Below are 18,612 nucleotides of genomic sequence, written 5' to 3' on the forward strand. Positions count from 1 at the left end.
AAAGAGTAAGTGCCATAGAATGCATACATCTTGTGAGTCAAAAATACTTAATATAGCAGCACAATTCCACTCTTTCTCCGCTTCCCCCAGCAATTACTGTTTTTTTCAATCACTCCATTTGACTTAAATGAGCTCCTCTGAGTTGCCTCTAGTGGTTGCTTTGAAATTTTTATGTAGAACCACCCTGCAACCATGGGAGAAAGCAAGGCCGATTATAGGGTATAGAAGCAGCTGCTGGTAGGTTCCCTAAATAAGAAAGAAGATGAACAACCGCAGCAAGGTCACCAAGTGTTCTAAACAGCATGCTCCTTACAGATGCAAATCTGGTGAAAAAAACTTGACTCCCTCCAAAACAGATAAGAGAAACAATTACTGCTCTTATGAGCCAACTGCCTTCTGACTGGGATGAGGCAACTGATAAAACTCATCCTCCAGATTCTGGGGAATATTTTCTACAGCATATACAATGGCTTAGCTCTATCCTCTGCCTGCTGGAATAGCGTGCAGCAAGCCTGCTGCTGGGAGCAGGAGCTGGGACTGCCCTCTGACTCTGAGACTCTTCCTCCCAAAGCTGTGCTTGGCACACTGCTGAGGCAGAGGATGTGACCCTGGCTAATGCAAGCTCAAATGGCACACGCTTTCCACCATTTCATTTGCACTGCCTGGACACCACGGATAATTAGCTAATGGATATCATACAGAATCCAATCCCCCGGGCCCAGGTCAGCAGAGCACCAGGAATGCAACATAGCTGAAGCACTTTACAATATGGCATCAAATTATTAGTCTTCCTGGCAGTTTTGTTTTCTTCCTCATGTTCTGCTCTGCATTTCAGATTTTGAACCTTCTTGCTTCCTTAAGATTTCTAGGTGGGCTTATGATGGCATCTCAGCTCCTCAGAGCAGTGCCATCAATGCAGCCAGTGACCTTTTGCATATATAGAGTATACACAACATACTGACTAAAGCATGGACTGCACCCTAATTTCTACAGCTGTGCTATGGGAGAGAGCATTTCATAGGATTAAAATATGGAACAGCCTTTCCAGGGGGAAGGGAAGGGAAGGGAAGGGAAGGGAAGGGAAGGGAAGGGAAGGGAAGGGAAGGGAAGGGAAGGGAAGGGAAGGGAAGGGAAGGGAAGGGAAGGGAAGGGAAGGGAAGGGAAGGGAAGGGAAGGGAAGGGAAGGGAAGGGGTCCATGCTGGTTTAGACACAGGCTGCTGGGAAACTCCATGCACTCTTGGCTTGAAGACCTGTCTTCTGACAGTTGTAGGATCACAGCACAGCTGTAGCTCTCTCTCCCATTTGGAAAGCACTACACGTGGTGGTAGCTAGGTATTTGTAGCTAGGTGGTAGCTAGGTATTTGTATTGTCAGCTTTTCAGGCCTCCAAATCTTTGATTCTTGTCAATTTAGCAACTCCTTCTTTGTATTTGAGATTGAAGACCAAACCAGATCTGCAACTCAAATGTTATTGAAATATTTGCATTTACTAGGCCTACTTTAAAAGACAGGCGTTGATATTTTTGCTTTCATCTTCCAGTTCTTCAGTGTGATGTCTTCTATCAGGTTCTCCTGGAATCAGTAGATCAAACTGAGAGATTATGAGATTCTACTCATAAGTAGACTCAAAGTCTACTCCCTGCTGCTAGCTGTATTTCAAGTTTTGGCTCCTGTGCATTCTTTTGGAATTGAATTAGAAAAATCTTCTACCAGTCATTCAATCTAAAAAAAACCAAAACCTTTCTTCCCTGATATTGGTATATGAAGTACCAAAACAGCACTTGAAAGATCCACTGCCTCGCAAAGTTTAATTTATCTCTGAAAGCTGACATACAAATACATAGAAGAAAAATCTTCCAGTTTCCAAACCTTCACTTGAGTGACCTCATATTCTCTGTACCTGAGCATTACTTTTGACCTTTGCTATGTTGTACTTGGCAAAAAAATAAAATCAATGCCTTTTTTGCTAAAGTCATCTCAACATCTTGTTTTGTGGAAGAGATTATTAGGACACATTACTTTGTTTTCTCTGAAAATGCTGATAATGCTCTCTTTTCAATAGATTTAGGTGCCTAAAAGATGTAGTTGGATGCATTTGAAAATCCCAGTGAGTATTTTAGTGGTTTAGAAGTGTAACTTACATTGAATTAAGTCCAAATTAGGCTTGTAATTAATATTCTTGAGAATTCCAATAAAGGCACTCTTAAGCATTTTAAGAAACAGGTTAACAGATTATTATCATCTGGCTTTTTCAGTTATTTTAAGAGTTATTAACTTAATGAGAAAGCCTCTAAGTCTTTAGGATGCTTTAAAATAATCACAGATAGCATTGCTTAAGAACTGTTAAACAGAAGTAAATAACCCGTTGGGTCTATTAAGGCAAAATCAGCACCCTGAATTTGATGCTCTTGCTTAAAACTAGAAGTCAGACTAGAGTTATAAGACTGCAAACACTTTTCTTTCAAAATAGTACTGGGTTAGGAGTTACCACACACTTCTACACAAAAGGTAGAAGTGAAAAATGTTGATAGAGGCTCAAATTCAAACTCCTCTTTTACCAAAACAGCCTGGATTTTAACAGAGAAAGAGGATATATGCTTGCCCTCTGGCTAGCACAGCTGAGAATGTTTTTGAGACAATGTTATTCTGAGTTATGCTGAGTTTCTTTGATAGTACCATCTTTTTTAAAAGAACCTGTCCTTTCTCAGATTTCTAGTTCTAAGGTTACAGGTGAGCATTTATTTGCTCATGAGATGCAGCATTCATTTTGGTGCATTAGTCCAAATTAAAAAATAGAATTTGCAAATACAATTTTTGTTTGAATATCTCCCTGGACAGATTGGTTAAGCTCTACAGCCATGAAAGGCAAATGACCTGCATTCTCACTAGCTGGGCTGGAAACAGTGCAATCACATATCTGGAGCACAATTTGGTTAGAGAACTATAATTAATTAACTAAGAGGTTTGGAATAAGATTTACCAACAACTTTAATGATATTAATGCAATCCTTATGAGAAATTAGTGTAAAACAATTGTAGACTATTGCAACAGCAGCATAGGCAGATCCTTTCTTGTGAAGAAACAATTGTAATTTTTTATAAGTATTCCCTTGTAATACAGTCAGTGGTAGGAAAAGCAAACAGTGTCATAAAGCTGAATAAAAAGAATAACACTATTGACAACAATTATAAACTAAATTGCACTGATTAATAAGAAAAATTAGGTTCTAAATCTCAGGCTATAAATAATTAGTTATCAAACCAGTCTAAGAGGAGCGTAAGAGGAGGATGTCTGGACTTGATATAAATTTAAATTAGCATCTGGACCCATAAATATCCTGAGGAGACAAAAACAATGCTTTTAGCAGTCTAAAGACCAGTTAAATCTCTAAATTGAGAGTAAGATGTATAGATATGGGAAAGAAAGCAATAATATGGAGGATCACCTCCCCAAGTTAATCTTAGTAATTTTGGCAGGGTTTCTTTATGGCATCAGTAGAAGATGTAATAAAGAAGATTCTTTTAAGATCTGCATTTAGTGTTGACTATACATGCACCAAAAAAAATTGCAAGACCCAGTTCTGACTTTACCATTTTGAAAGCAAGGAGGACATTTATCAGAAGGAAACCCCCCACCTGACTGCACGTTCCCAGGTGAGCAGGTTTGCATTGTCAGGAGCAGCAAGAGCAGGCAGAGCCATGACAAGGTAGCAGGCAGGGCAGCGACCTCACCAAGGGCACGTTCTCACTGTGCCCAAATAAACATGTACAGCAGGACCAGCCATGGCAAAACAGGGTCAACCAAGAGTCCAGGTTTCCAGACAAGTCTGTAGAGATGAATAGGTCGGAGGTGAAGCTGGGAAGTCAAGTCACTGGGTCAGGATCAGCAAGGGTCGTACCAGGCAAAGGCACATTAATGGTGCCTCTCTGGCAGTGGCTTGAGTTTGAATACAGCTCCCAGGTGAAAGGGAAGAGGTGGCCAAGGAGGCTCCTCACAGCTCCATCACACTGCTTTCTCCAGGGCAGCCCCATCCCAGGCTACCTGAGACGTGGGAACCAGCACTGGCCCCGTGCACAGCTGAGCCCCCAGGGAGCAGGGACCTGGACTGCTCCATCTGCTCCTCAGCACCTCTTCCATAAAGCTAGACAATCCAGGCATTCCTGTGGCAGAAGACATTTTGCCACCAAGTGCATTTTGAGAGTGCATAAGGAGCCCATTTGGATGTCTAGAACAAGGATACAGCTCTGGTTCTCGTTTTTTGGTTTTGTGTGGTTTTGGGGAAAATTTTTTGGTTGGTTGGTTGGTTGGTTGGATGTTTGGTTGGTTGATTTTTTGGTGGTTTTCTTTTTTGTGGTAGGAATGGATAAAAAAAAGGAATTGAAGTTTTAGTGTCCCAGATCAGAAGATGAACTTTCCTGACAAGTCCCTTTGGTCTGGAGGTAAAAGTGTGTCTACATGATGTAATTACACCATCACCTACTGAGTTTGCATTTTGTCAACATGTTTTTTTTCAGAATTACAAATGGAACTGGTTTGTAACAGTAACTGGCACAAGCTTATCAGGAGACTGCAGGGTAGCACGTGCAAATAAAACTTCTCTTGATTTCTCAGTAGTATTTCTCAATCCTTGCACTACAGATAGTTACGTGACAAATCTGTGATGATTTTGCATGACAATGGCACAACAAACAGCTACAAGTTCAAAACAGATTGAACAAACAGGACAGGTGTTAAAACTTTCAAGGATGGCTTTTCCATTTCCTTAACAGTGTTTTTACCTGCCCCATAGATGGTGTTAAACCATCTGTGGTCTAACAGAGTGTGTGAGTGTGTGTGGTGACCAAGGTAGTGTCTTCTGCTGGGTTCAGCAGTCAGATCTCACAGAACCCGACAGCACATCTCCTTCACTTGAGCACTGGTTTACAACCCAGTTATCCAGGCTACAAAATTTGTGTTTGACTTCTGCCAAGCAGCTTCCCATCTGCAACAGAAATTTGTGTTCCCAGTTCTCTGGGGGTGTGCAGCAATGGATTAGATGGAAATAAATCATTGCACGGCCTAAAGGCAAGCGAGGCTGGCAGGACGAACCCACACAATGTCAATTTGCCAGACAGCAGTAACCCCGTGATGTGCAGCTTGGCACACGGAGGATTTAACGAGCTCGAATAAAAATGTTACGACAAGATCCAGGGCAGGGCAGGGCAGGGCAGGACATCCATCACATCCTCCGTGAAGCAATTCTGCTGGCAAAGCCCCGTGCGAGCCCCGGTGCCGGGGCACGCCGGGATCAGGACACACCAGGGCCGGGACACTTCAGGGGCTGGCTGGGCGGGAGCCGGGACAAACCGGGCCGGAATGGGTTGGGGTCAGGACGCGCCGGGGCCAGAACATTTCAGGGGCTGGCTGGGCGGGAGCCGGGACAAACCGGGCCGGAATGGGCTGGGGTCAGGACGCGCCGGGGCCTGGGAGCGCCGGGGCCGGGACACTCCGGGCGGCTCGGGCCGGGACACGCGGACACTCCCGTTGCCAGGCAACAGCCTCGCGCCCGGCCCGAGCCCGTCCTACCCTCACCCGCGGTCGGCCGCGCGCTCCCATTGGCTGTCCCCGCCCGGCGCACGGCTCCCATTGGGCGTCCGCCGCCTCTGCCGCGTCCCCATTGGCGCACCGCCCTCTGCCCACGCCGCGTCACTTTCTCACGCCATTCCCCCCGCCCGCTCCGCCCGCCGGGCGCTGGGTGGGGGGCGGGACCTGAGGAGACAGCGGCTGTGATTGGCGGATAGCGCTGCCGCTCAGGCCGCTCGCCGGGCGGCGGGCGGTGCAGTTGCTTAAAGGGACCGCACGCCCGCCGGAGGCCGGTGCTGTTCTGAGTGCGTGCGGAGCCACATTGGGAGCGACAACGGGAGCGACATCGGGAACGACACCGGGAGCCATCACCTCCGACAGGTGAGCGCGGCTCGGGCCGCGGAGATACTCGGGCCTGGGGTCGAAGGGCTGTGGAGCCGCGTGGGGGAAGCGCCCGAGGGGCAGCGGGGCTGGGAAGAGGAGCCGCACGCGGGGTCAGCATAGCTGGGAGCGGTTTCCAGTGGATGCGAGAGCGTTCGGAGCAACGCCCATGGCGCGGCAGGGGGGAAATTTTAAAAAAATTACAAATGAAAAAAAATAGAAAAACAAAAGGATAAAAAACACCCCCAAAAGATGCATCAGGGTGTCCTGACTTAAGTGTTACCCCGCGCCGACCGCTGTCCGAGCATCATGGCCCGAGGGGCGGCACAGCGAGCGACGCTCACTGCCCGGGCAGCCAGGTGCCTCCCAAAAGAACTGCATTCCCGGAATGGGGGTCCCGACCGCTGCCTCCCGTCCTGCGCTCGGGGGAGGCCCCCGGCTGTGTAAGCTGCGGTGAGCGGCTGCTGCGGGGCTCCTCCAGGCTCTGTCCCCGCCTCGGAGGCAACCGAGAAGCCTTCAGTGTGTCCCTTAATTGCCTCTCAATGTCGCGACAGCGTCGCCCTCCCAAGCCGGGAAAGGCGGACCGAACGTGTCTCCCTGCCCACGCCACCTCCCGTCGCCCAGGCAAAGGCAGCCGGGTGCTGCCCCAAGGGATGCCGCCGCCTTCTTTTCCGATGGCGTTTGCCGCAGGGTGTGGGCATCCCGGCGCCCACCCGTGTTGCTGACGGAGCCCCGTGGTCGGATGTGCCGCCATCCCCGCGGGCGGGGCCGCACTGCTCCATCCAAGGCTCCGTCCCCGCGGCTCTGCGCAGTTCGCTGTATCCCGGCGCACGGAGGTGAGCGAGCATCCCGCGGGCATGCCCGTCCCTGCCCATCCCGGCGCCCGCAGCTGAGCATCCCGCGGGGATGTGGCCGCGGTCCGGGCGGACCCGGCGACCTCTGGTGGCGGCACGGGTGTCGTGCGCGCGAGTGTCACCTGCGGGGACCAGTCGGGTGATGTCACAGCCGGGGCTGCCACGGGCACGGCCCGTCCTAATGGTCCTCTGGAGCCAAAGGCATCGCTTGTAGCAAACAAGGCCGGGACTTATTTTCTGCCTTTGAGTAAAGTGTTCTGTTAGAATTAAAAACTTAGGCGGGAAATAACAGAGTCAAATTATTGCCATAATATGCTCAAATTCCTGAGACAGACAGTAATGCCATCAGTCATTATGAGCGAACGTATTTCTGGTGACACAGGCAAAAAGAAGTGGCTTGTCCTATGCTTCTCGTTCATTCCCAGCAGAATCATAAGGAGACATGAAACAAAGAATGTTTCTCATTTCCATTAATCAAAGCATTTGGGGTTCTTGTTGTTTTAAAACAAATCATATTTCTGAGAAAGTTTTCATTTGCAGTAAAAACTCAATAATAGGATGTAGCTTGCTGTTTGACCAGGAAGACAAAGCACAGTCTGTTTTACACTGAGTAAACAATTTTTTTTTTTTCTGGACTGACTGACTGACTCAAGATGTCATATGTCCCATTTCCTTCAGTGATCAGAGTATGCTTACAAAGCAGTGTTTCTCATGGCAGCACAGCCCAGCAGCCCAGACTGCTGCCCTGCTAAGTGTGACTGGTGAGCTTGGTATTTGGTGAGCCTGGGAACACGACAGAAACACCTTCCCTTTAGTTGTGTTCTCCACAAAGTTTTCTGATGAGAGAACTGCAGCAAGTAATATCACTTGAATGCCAGTTTTGGCATCTCAAAGTTCTGCAAGAAGCAAGCACAGAAAACACTGGTTTCCATCGTCTTTCACCAATAATGCTATTCCTTTTGGCATACTCATTTTCCCAGTAATTTACTGCCTGGTTTAAAGCTGCTGTTCTCCTGTGCCCATTACTTGTCAAGTCCATTACATGCTTTGTGCAGGCTTCAGGGAGGTCTTGCTGCACCCTTTCACTACTTACAGTGAGCTTATTTAAAAATAGAGGGAGAGGGACTTCTTGCAAGAATGTGTAGTGACAGGACAAAGAGGAATGGTTTCAAACTGAAAGAAAGTACGTTTAGATGAGATATGGGGAAGAAATTCTTTACTGTGAGGGTGGTGAGGCACTGGCACAATTTGCCCAGAGGAGCTGAGAATGCCCCATCCCTGGAAGTGTTTAGAGCCAGACTGGATGCATTGAGCAACCTGGTCTAGTGGCAGGTGTGCCAGCCCATGACAAGGGGTTTGGAATGAGATTATCTCTAAGGTCCCTTCCAACCCAAACTATTCTTTTGTACAAATCTTAAATAAAATTAGGCCTTTTGAAATTCTCTGCAGCCTCCAACTTTAAGCTTTCTGGCTGTTGGAGCCAGCAGTGAGCTCTACTCTGGACAAAGAGCTCTGCCTCAGTGTGGCTGCCAGACACTGATGAACTGGAATTTAATTTTTGAAAAAAATGAGGTGTTTTGTGCCACAAAGAGAGCTGTACCCCAAAGCCCTTTTCCCAGCTGGTACCTTGGGATCTCTGTGGGCAGTGTGTCTACACTCATATGGGAGCAGGAAAGCTTCTTCTTGCAGTGCCTGTGCAGGTCTGGGACAAAACACAGCTCTTGGAGCCAAGTTTTGGAACCCAGCGCTGCTCTGTGTCCCCAGGCCGTGTGTGTGGCTTGTTCACGGACATTCTCTGCTCCCCGCAGCCCCTGGGGACTCTCTGGACCAGCAAGCTTTAGCGAATCGGTGATGACCACTCCACTGACAGCAGCATCAGCCTGCTGCTGTACCATAACAAATCCAAAATCCTACCCGGCAGCTTCCAGGAGGCAGGAATAATGATGGTTTTGCTCAGTTTGTAGTTTGTTTGGGGGTCTTTTTATCTGTCTAAAGCAAGATACGGCACCGCTCCACTTTGCAAGTAAAAGCGAGGTGCCGAGGGATTTCCAAAATAACAAGCAGAGGCAAAAACACAGAGGAAGCCTGCCCGCACGGGGATTTTGGGCGCTGGCGAATTCAGTTTGATGTCCTGCCGGGGTTTTTGCCCCATGCCGGGCGGCGGAGCCCAGCGCGCTGTCTCGCCGCTTCCGGCACCCCCGCACCGGGCGGGGCGGGGCGGCTGCTGCGCACGCGCACTGCCCGCGCGCGCATGCGCACGGCGGCAGGAGGCGGCCATGGGATTCCGCAGCGTGTAAGAGGCGGGCGGCGCGCGGCGGCCTGAGGGGCTGAGGGGGCGGTGGGAGTGGAGGGCGGCCGGGCTGGGCTCAGCCTGCGTTCGGGGCGCGCCATGACCTCCTGTACGCACATTCCCGCGGCTCCTGCCCGGCTCGGGTGCATTGTGGATAACCTTGAGGTGGGGGTGCGGCGGCAGCAGGGGCCACGAGCAAGGCGAAATTGGTTCTTTTGCTTAAAACCGCGCAGTGCGCTGTAGTGCTATTCTTTTGTAGCTTTACGCAGCTGGTCTTGGCTTCTGGAAGCTTGGAGCTGGGCACGGAAAGGACGAGTGCTCTGTCAGGATGTAAGCCGAGGAGGATGGTGCCGGGCTGTGTAATTGAGGGAGGGTTGAAGTAGTAGGGTGTAGTGTGTCTTTGGAAGTAGTGAATCTTCAAGTGCGGTGACAGGAAAGTTGTGGGGTTAGAATAAGGAAATTCCGCCTACCAGGGAGAACACTGTGCATCTCAGCCCCTGAGATATTCCTTCATCTATGTTGTTAGCAGTTACAATGCTCTGTAATGTCAAAATAGAGTATGCAACAAATTAAAAAAGAAACCCAAAACACCAACACCCCCCTGAAAGCAAAAAAAAAACCAAAAACAAAAATAAAAAACCAAAACAACAAAAAAAAAAGCCCCCCCAAAAAAACAAAACAAAAAAAACCTACACAGAAATAATTCTGCTTTGCTGCAAATATAAACAAAGCAAAGTGACCTATGTTGCTTTGTTTAAAAATAAAAATTATTTTGAAGAGTCCTGGCCTGTTTTAAGATGGTGGTTTTTCTAGTAGGGGTTTTCAACTAGCAATGCTAATAAAAATTTCCAGTGTTTCTAGCTTGGTTATATGCAAAATTGAGATTTTGCGTATAAACAGAAGTAAAATACTGAACATTAATCTCTCAAAGACTTAACACTCAATAAGTGTGTGTTTTGCTTCAGAAAGGTAGCTTGGGCTTAACCTACATTTGTTCATCTCCAGGGCTGAAATCTGTATTTTCACTTAATAAAAAAAACTTATAAAATTAATGATGTTTACAGTATGCCTGTACCGAAACTTTACCAGAGGCAAAGGTTTGCCTTTTGCAGATGACATTATAGAGTACGTGCAATGCAACTTTTCCCATACAATTACAGGAACTGAAAGTAGGTTCCTCTAAATATATGTGAGTAAATCACATGGTTTTGTGGTTTTCTTTTTTTTTTTCCTTAAAGATCTGCCACAATGCCTGGGTCTCTGCCAGTGAATGCTGAATCCTGTTGGCCCAAAGATGTGGGAATTGTGGCACTGGAAATATATTTTCCCTCCCAGTATGTTGACCAGACAGAGCTGGAGAAGTATGATGGCGTGGATGCTGGCAAGTACACCATTGGTCTAGGCCAGGCAAGGATGGGGTTCTGCTCTGACCGTGAGGATATCAATTCCCTCTGCTTGACTGTGGTTCAGAAGCTCATGGAGAGGAACAACCTTTCCTATGATTGTATTGGGAGACTAGAAGTTGGAACGGAGACCATAATTGACAAATCAAAATCTGTGAAGACTGTCCTGATGCAGCTTTTTGAAGAGTCTGGTAATACAGACGTGGAAGGAATTGACACCACCAATGCATGCTATGGAGGCACTGCTGCTCTTTTTAATGCTATTAATTGGATTGAGTCCAGTTCCTGGGATGGTAAGTCAAAGGTATTTTCTTGAAAAGTTACATCATCGTTACATCAGTCTGCCCTGCAGTGACAGTGGTCTTGTTTAACCATATAAAAATCCAGAGGGTAAATTGCTTTTATCTTCTGAAGTCTTTTTCTTAAATGCCCTGGGCATTTGCCACTAGTTCAATTACAGTGTGAAGACTAATGATATATCTACTAATGTAAAGGTCTTCTGTAAATTTTGGTGATTGCCAGTTGAAATGTGGGAGAAAAGTTGAACAGCCCTTTAATCTTGGTGTCATCTCAGTAACTAAAGTCTAAGAATTACTGATGGATGTTAAGATGTGCCAGACTCGTGGCTCCTTCTCACGTATGTTGTTCCTGTGTGTTTTTCCCAGGACGCTATGCCCTCGTGGTGGCTGGAGACATCGCTGTGTATGCCTCTGGAAATGCCAGGCCTACTGGGGGAGCTGGTGCTGTTGCAATGCTGGTCGGCCCCAATGCACCATTGATTTTTGAGAGAGGTTAGTCCTGTGGGAGAACATACACTGTTCAGGTCAAATTACTGCATTTGCCCTGGAGCTTCGTCCCTGGTTTTTGTGCCTTCTTGAAGTGGCAGATTAAGTCCCACTTATGTCAGAAATTGTTCTTTGTCTCCTCTTGCTCTGGGCTAACTCGGCCAGTCCAGTTACAGGACACAGCAGGGAACAATTAGAGGTGCTCCTATTTGTTTATTTCCTTGAGGATTCTCCAATAAAATTGATAGAGTAATACTAGCACTGAATAAAACAATGTTCTACTTGTAGGACAATATGACAGTCCTTTATTGCATGTGTTTGTCTTTCTCAGTCCTACTCTACTTTACAGGCAATTGAGGACTGTGTGAAACCTTAACTTAAAAGGCCAGAAGTGCCATGAAAAACTGCTGAACTGGGGCCAAAAATGCTTTTTTTCCCATGTGTGCCAACTGACACATCCCAATTGACTCAAAGCAGCTGAATAAACTAATTTTCAACTTTTATAAATTTCTGTCCACCAGGGTTGCGTGGAACCCACATGCAGCATGCATATGACTTCTATAAACCAGACATGGTCTCTGAATATCCTGTGGTGGATGGCAAGCTCTCCATACAGTGCTACCTCAGTGCATTGGACCGCTGCTACACTGTCTATCGCAACAAGATCCACGCCCAGTGGCAAAAGGGTGCGTAACCTCTCCTGATGATACTGCAAGGTTGGCAGATGCTGGAGTGTGTACCACACAGACGGTTTTAGTATCTGATCTAAAAATTAGTCTGTGAGTGTTTTCATGGTTGTTCTGAAGTGATTGGAATATTTGCACTCTCCTGTAAGGAATCATTTATTTCTGTTCTGGCATGGCTAAATTCCTGACAGTCTGTAAGCAGTAGTCTCTACAGACATTTGTTGGTGTAACATATAATGCCTTGGCTAAGGGTATACTATTACCCACCACCGTCCAGGATTTTAAGAAACTTAGGTTAATATTTAAATTTTATGTAGTTACACTGAGTTTTTTTTAACCCAAGACATTTAGTAATTGCTTCAATTATATTAAGAGGCATAGGTGTGAAGAGATGCAATTTAAGTAGATTATTATGTCAAAATGCTGGGTAGAAGTCCAGAGAATCTGTTAAACATAGCTTTTTGTTCTAGAGAAGGTGCAAACATTGTTAGCTGGTGCAAAAGGTGGTAAAACCAGAATTTTTAAATAGAAGCAGTGCAGTGTGTTAAGTGCACTTGACAGCAGTAGTTAGGGTTACTTGTATGTTTGTGTCTTTTCTATGCCAACATGTTGTGATGACTGGTGTCCTGCCAGCTCCCTGTTTTATTTCCATAATTGAAGTGAGTACTAAACATAGGTTGTAACACAACACTTCTGCCACTTCCAGAGGGGACAGACAGACGTTTCACCTTGAATGACTTTGGATTCATGATCTTCCATTCTCCGTACTGTAAACTGGTACAGAAATCTGTGGCTAGACTCTTGCTGAATGACTTTCTCAGTGACCAGAATCCAGAAACAGCAAATGGTGTTTTCAGTGGTCTGGAAGCTTTCAGGTGAGAATGGCTGCTGTTTTCCTTATTCACATAATTTGTTACACATCCAAGGTGTGTTTTTACTTTCTGCTATTTTAGTAACTGTTTCTGAACTACTTTTTTTTTCTCTTTTGAATAGGGATATAAAACTTGAAGATACATACTTTGACAGAGATGTGGAAAAAGCTTTTATGAAAGCTAGTGCAGAGCTCTTCAATCAGAAAACCAAAGCTTCATTACTTGTATCCAATCAGAATGGAAATATGTATACCCCTTCAGTCTATGGTTGCCTTGCCTCTCTTCTAGCCCAGTAAGCATAAAATGGGGAAAAGCTTTTAATGAATGAGGTCATAAAAGGTTTTATTCAGAAAGTCTTGTAAAAGCATCATCTTACCAAACCTTTCCCTACGAGGTTGCCTTAAGCAGAAAAACTAAAATTAAAACACAATTCTGTACACACATTCAGTTCAAGTGATAAGTGGAAAAAGTCTGTGTCAGAAGCTGATCCAAAACAACTGCTTACTGCCTTGCAAAGTAGGATCTTATTTGTAAGGTAGTGTCTATTCTCAGCCCCAACTTTCCCCCTCTTCCTTCCCCTAGAAAAACTCCTGAAGTGGAAAAAAATCTGAATGACTTCTTTGTCTTATTACAAGACTGTAATAAGCAAAGCCAAATTAAATTAGCATTTAATTTTTTTTTCAAATACAGTCTTTTTCAAATTCATATGAAGTTTACATAAAACCACTCCTCCTGGGTTGGTTTTTTTTTTCCTTCTTTTTTCTTTATTTTTTCTTTATTCTGACACTGAATTCCAAGATGTGGGGGTTTTTTTGTTTGGTTGGTTTGGTTATTTTTGCTTTGATTTGCTTAAGAAGGAAATCTACCTTCATCATATTCTGGGCATTTCTCAGGTTTTGCTCTGAGCAGCTTTCAAACTACTCATAACAGTTGAATCACAAAACAGCAGTATTTTTGTGTTTTTAGAAGTCAGCATTTATGCACATAGTATGCCATAGATACTAAACTCAATACTATAATATAGATACTATACATAGATACTATAATTTGCTGGTTGCTTTTCCAAAGCTAGATGCAGTTTCTAGGTATTTTAAACCGGCACTTCGGCTTAATTCAGACTTTAAAAAGCTGTTGTATGATTTGCAGGTACTCCCCAGAGCAGCTTGCGGGACAGAGAATCAGCGTGTTCTCATATGGCTCTGGTTTTGCTGCTACCCTGTATTCCATCAGGGTCACACAGGATGCCACTCCTGGTGAGTGACTGGAGGTGATGTCAGCTGCCTCCTGTGCTCAGCTTGCTCTTGCTGCCCTGTTACACAATCCCCTAGCAGTGCAGGGGCAGTGCCTTAATGGCAGCAGTGCTACACTGAGAATGTCCAGCTCCAGGGAGCGTTTACATGTCGTCTTGAGCAAATAATAGTCTTCAAATTCTGTTTAATGTTTTGAGTTGGTAATTGGGAATATTTTTAAATGACTAATACTTCAGATTCTGTAATGGAAATTTTGAATAGGCTTGAAATGTTCACATACTAGTGTGCAGTTCTCAGTACTGACTCTACCTTACATGATGGTTCTATATTGCAGGTTCTGCACTGGACAAAATCACCACCAGCCTTTCTGATCTCAAAACAAGGCTTGACTCAAGGAAATGTATTGCACCTGATGTCTTTGCTGAAAACATGAAGCTCAGACAGGAAACACATCATTTGGGTAAGAAACCTAGTAAATGTCAATCATTTCTAGTCCTAGAGCAAAATGCTTATCACTTAATCCACCTGACTTAGAATGATTAGGGTGTAGAATGAAGGAACTGTCCAACCCTTTCTGCTTCTGAGTAGCTTGTGTTCATTAAGCCCATGTCTGAAGTAAAAATGCTGACTTATTTTTTTCTCAGTGCATCCAATCTGCAAAGGCCTGTGTTGGGTAAGACTCTTACCAGGAAACAACTAACAATGTGTTACTCCTTTTCTTACAGCTAATTATATTCCACAGTGTTCAGTCGAGGATCTCTTTGAAGGAACATGGTACCTTGTGCGTGTGGATGAAAAACACAGGAGAACTTACGCCCGGCGCCCACTCATGAGTGATGGACCTCTGGAAGCAAGAGTTGGAGTTGTCCACCCAGGCATTGTTCATGAGGTGAACACTCAGCACTCTTTTAAAGTTTGATGTAAATGGTGCAACCATTTACATGTTTGTCTTAGCATGTGCATGTATGTTAAGAGGAAGTGGTTTTAGGAGTTACATTGAATACTTTGTTAACATGTGTAACACAAGCCAGAAGTAAAAAGTTGGAACTGCAATTTAAAAAAGTACATTTCATCATAAAAAGAATGAAACTGCACAAGAATGAAAGAACAAACTGTCTCTTCTCACACAGTCTGTTTGCATGAAGCATGACCAATTTGATTGACTTAAGGCCAAGCCGTCCATTGTAGCATGAATGTTGTTTGATAGTTGGACTAGCCGTGAAGTATGAATGTCTATGAACTAGAAAACTGTATTTAATGTTTTTTTTCCCTTCTTCTTAGCACATCCCAAGCCCTGCTAAGAAAGTGCCAAGAATCCCTGCAACAACAGAATCTGAAGGCGTTACTGTCGCCATTTCCAATGGGGAGCATTAAGATACCTCTGTGAGGTGGGGAAAAGAAATGAGGTGTGAGGGCAGGGTGAGAGAGAGAGAAAAAGGATTGCAGTAACACTGAAGTTTCAGTGTACAGTAGTACTTAATTGGAGCATGAAAAAACTTATTTAGGCTCCTTGAAAAAAATCATCATAATATGGTGTGCTGATTTTATAGTATTTTCAGAACACTAAAATCAGGAGTATATTGGAGATAGAGGGACTTGCCAGGTGCTTTGGGGATTCCTTAACATATCTGAGCTTTTTTAATTGCTGAGAAGTAGCTGTAGTCTATTACAAAGTCTTCGTACACAGAAAGGAAGAAAAAAAAGGAATCTTCTGCCTGCTCTTCCATGTCAAATGACTTGAAACCTACACTGTTAACTTCTACTAGTACTCAAGTGTGTGCAAAACAGTACAAGCTTTTAATGTTAGGGTTCTCAGTGCCTTGACAATAAGCAGTCAACCTTCTGAATACTGCAATTCTCTTTCACTTTGTCACCTTCCCTTTCATCTCCTAGTCTGCCTCCCATCACCCCATTGCTTTGGGACAGGCATAGAACCAAGAACATCCGTTGCTGGAATAGAATCTCTCTTCCCTGTCAAAGTGACTGGATCAAGAACAGCTAGGCTGACAAGTGGATTTCTTAGAAGAAACTCTGTGATCCACTGTGTTAGTTACTATGTAATTCCTCCTAACATCTTATGTGTTTTATACCTGCATTTTAAGTTACAGGAGACTGAGAGGAAAGATGAGGAAGGAGGGAGGTAGTAAATTTTTTATTCTATAGAAAGGGGATAATTGATTTGGCATCATAATGAATCCATTATGTTTAGTAGAATATCCAAGACAGCAGAATTTTCAAATAAAATTTACATCTATTGTGGAGCTGTTTTAATTGGCAAACAAAGGAAGAGAGTGATGCTCATCACTTTGTCTGGAACTCTAGCCTATTAGTTGTCTTTATATAATACATTTCCAAAAGACTCTTTCTAGCTTTGAATTTGGCTTTGTACTTTGAAGTCCTTCTCACTATAATACTGTAATACTGTAGGAGTGGAAACTTTTATTTCTTTCCCCCCTTCCCCAACGTGCAAGCTAAAACTATCCATTTTGCAAGCAGTAGATAGATATACAGTGGTTATGGGGAGTCCATTCTGGTAGATTTTTAAAGCCCAGATTGGAAATGAACTATGATATGAGCCTTTTAAGCTTGTAATATATATATATATACATACATATATATATATATTTAAGTTGAGCTAATGTACAGAATGAAGTTTCATTGAATTTATTTCTTTGCTAATTCTACAAAGCTACATTATCTAATATAAAGTAGCAAAAAATGATTTCTGTTAGTTACATTTTTTTGTGTGTGTGTAATGAAGTGTTTGTATTACCTGTCACTCACTAGGATTTGATAACTTGCTGTATTTGTACAGTCAAGCCTTGGTAAAATAGTTGTTTATTATAAATTGATGAATACTAATCTGTTTGTTCTGCTGAAAATGATGGAGCAATGCATGATGATAGTGTTTGCAAGTATTTTGGTTTAGATTGCCGTCATGAAACTTAACCTTGGCATCTGTAAAACAAACTGTCATGGAACAAAGTCCATTGCTGGCAGTGGACAAGCCAAGAAGGGAGCTACTGGCACGGGCCTCACAGGTCTGTGAGGCTGATCCTTTATTAAAATAAAGTTTGAAATATTTGAAACCTGTTGGAGTAGTGCTGACTTGCTGATTTTTTAGGATGGATTTCTTTTTCTTTAACAGGAAGGATGAAGCTGGCTCTGGTAAAAACCTGAATTTGTGGGTTCACAAGCTGTGTGGACATTCTTAGTATCATTCCACTACGAAAGTAGGAAAATAGTTGCTTACGCTGATGTCAAACAATTTTATCAGGGCCATGTTTCAAGATAACTTAAAATGCTTTTATATGGAAATTGTTTTAGAGTGGAGGAATTAATACCCACTTTATGAAATGGAATTAATTTTAATTACTGTTTTATAAAAATGGTTATCATTTTATTACCCTCAGAAATTTTTTGATGGAGGCTTGGCTCTTGCTTTATACACACCTGAGCCTCACTGAGTCCAGTTTCCCATGCGTGACCTTTCAGAGTCATTCCATTGCTCATTTATATTAATTATTCCCTCTAAAGTGAAATGATTGTCTCACTGGTGTCAAACGGATAAGGCATCTTGCCTTTAAATGTGAAAGCACCAGCTGTACCTGTGTACACCTTGTGTCAGGTACCTTACCTTAACTAAACTTACAGGTTCTACCTCTTCTACCTCTTATCTTAGTCATGTTAGCTGTCCCTGTTCAGAGAACAGCTGCCATACTCGCCTTTTGAACTGGAGCTGATACTGTTAAAAGATCTAAGCATAGAAAAGCAACTAAAGATGAAAATAAGAGCATCTGCACTTTGGTGATGCTCAGAACAGCTGGAGTTGTCAGGCTGTCCAGCTTTCAACTTGCGGTGATCAAGTGTCAGAATCAGCTTTGCAACAGCTTTGGTTGCCAAAGCAGGATGGCAGGAGTGAGGACAAGCCTGTAATGCTCAGTGAATATAAGGAGATCTTGCTGCTGCTTTCATTCAGCTACTGATAGCAAGGGCTAAGGCAGGGAACTAAAAACTACATGATTTTAGATCATGCTTAAATCTTTCTTTATTGGAGTGCAGCTGGAGTCCAAGCAGTTTCAGACTGGCAGAATCGTGCAAGCAGTGGAAGGCATCAGAAGGGTGATTGATGGTAGCCCAACCAGTCAGGCACCCACATGTGCAGAGTTAAAAGTACTGAATCCTGATTTGTACTGTCATCCTGAATGTCTTCTGGAGTCATGACAAGTTGGGAGCTGCTGCCAACAACAGCTTTGATGTTTCTTGAAAGAAAACACTTTTTAAAAATTAACTTGCTAAATTTGATGAGGAAGCTCAAAAGCAGAATTTGCAATTGTTTAGATTATAGTCTGGTCTCTGCTTAAATTTAGTTCTCTGCCAAAACTGTCCTGGTTTGCAGTGGTAAAGCTGTGTTGAGCTTAGGTACAGCTTTTCAGAAGTTAGCTGTTACGTGCCTGTGAGAGAATCTCTCAAATGGGTTAAGTGCAGTAGCATGGTCTTTATTAAACGATCCCCTCCAGTCATTATC

At 44.1% G+C, this 18,612-nt stretch overlaps 1 protein-coding gene across 2 annotated transcripts; it reads left to right on the forward strand.

The window, feature by feature from the left end:
- The first annotated feature begins 5,797 nt into the window (after nucleotides 1-5,797).
- On the forward strand, nucleotides 5,798-17,177 carry HMGCS1 (3-hydroxy-3-methylglutaryl-CoA synthase 1). 2 transcript variants are annotated; one of them, XM_014884274.2, is made up of 10 exons: nucleotides 5,798-5,944; nucleotides 10,327-10,784; nucleotides 11,157-11,282; nucleotides 11,798-11,962; nucleotides 12,669-12,837; nucleotides 12,956-13,126; nucleotides 13,981-14,087; nucleotides 14,419-14,544; nucleotides 14,810-14,973; nucleotides 15,366-17,177. In XM_014884274.2, the coding sequence occupies exons 2-10, from the start codon at nucleotides 10,337-10,339 to the stop codon at nucleotides 15,456-15,458; spliced, it is 1,569 nt and encodes a 522-aa protein (XP_014739760.1). In that variant the 5' UTR covers nucleotides 5,798-5,944; nucleotides 10,327-10,336; the 3' UTR covers nucleotides 15,459-17,177. The 2 variants fall into 2 exon arrangements, with proteins under 2 accessions (XP_014739760.1, XP_088012673.1); XM_088156547.1 differs by lacking the exon at nucleotides 5,798-5,944 and adding an exon at nucleotides 9,038-9,091.
- Nucleotides 17,178-18,612: the final 1,435 nt, after the last annotated feature.

This window comes from Sturnus vulgaris, chromosome Z (genome assembly GCF_052056855.1).
Source record: "Sturnus vulgaris isolate bStuVul1 chromosome Z, bStuVul1.hap1, whole genome shotgun sequence".
Classification (NCBI taxonomy): Eukaryota; Metazoa; Chordata; class Aves; order Passeriformes; family Sturnidae; genus Sturnus; species Sturnus vulgaris.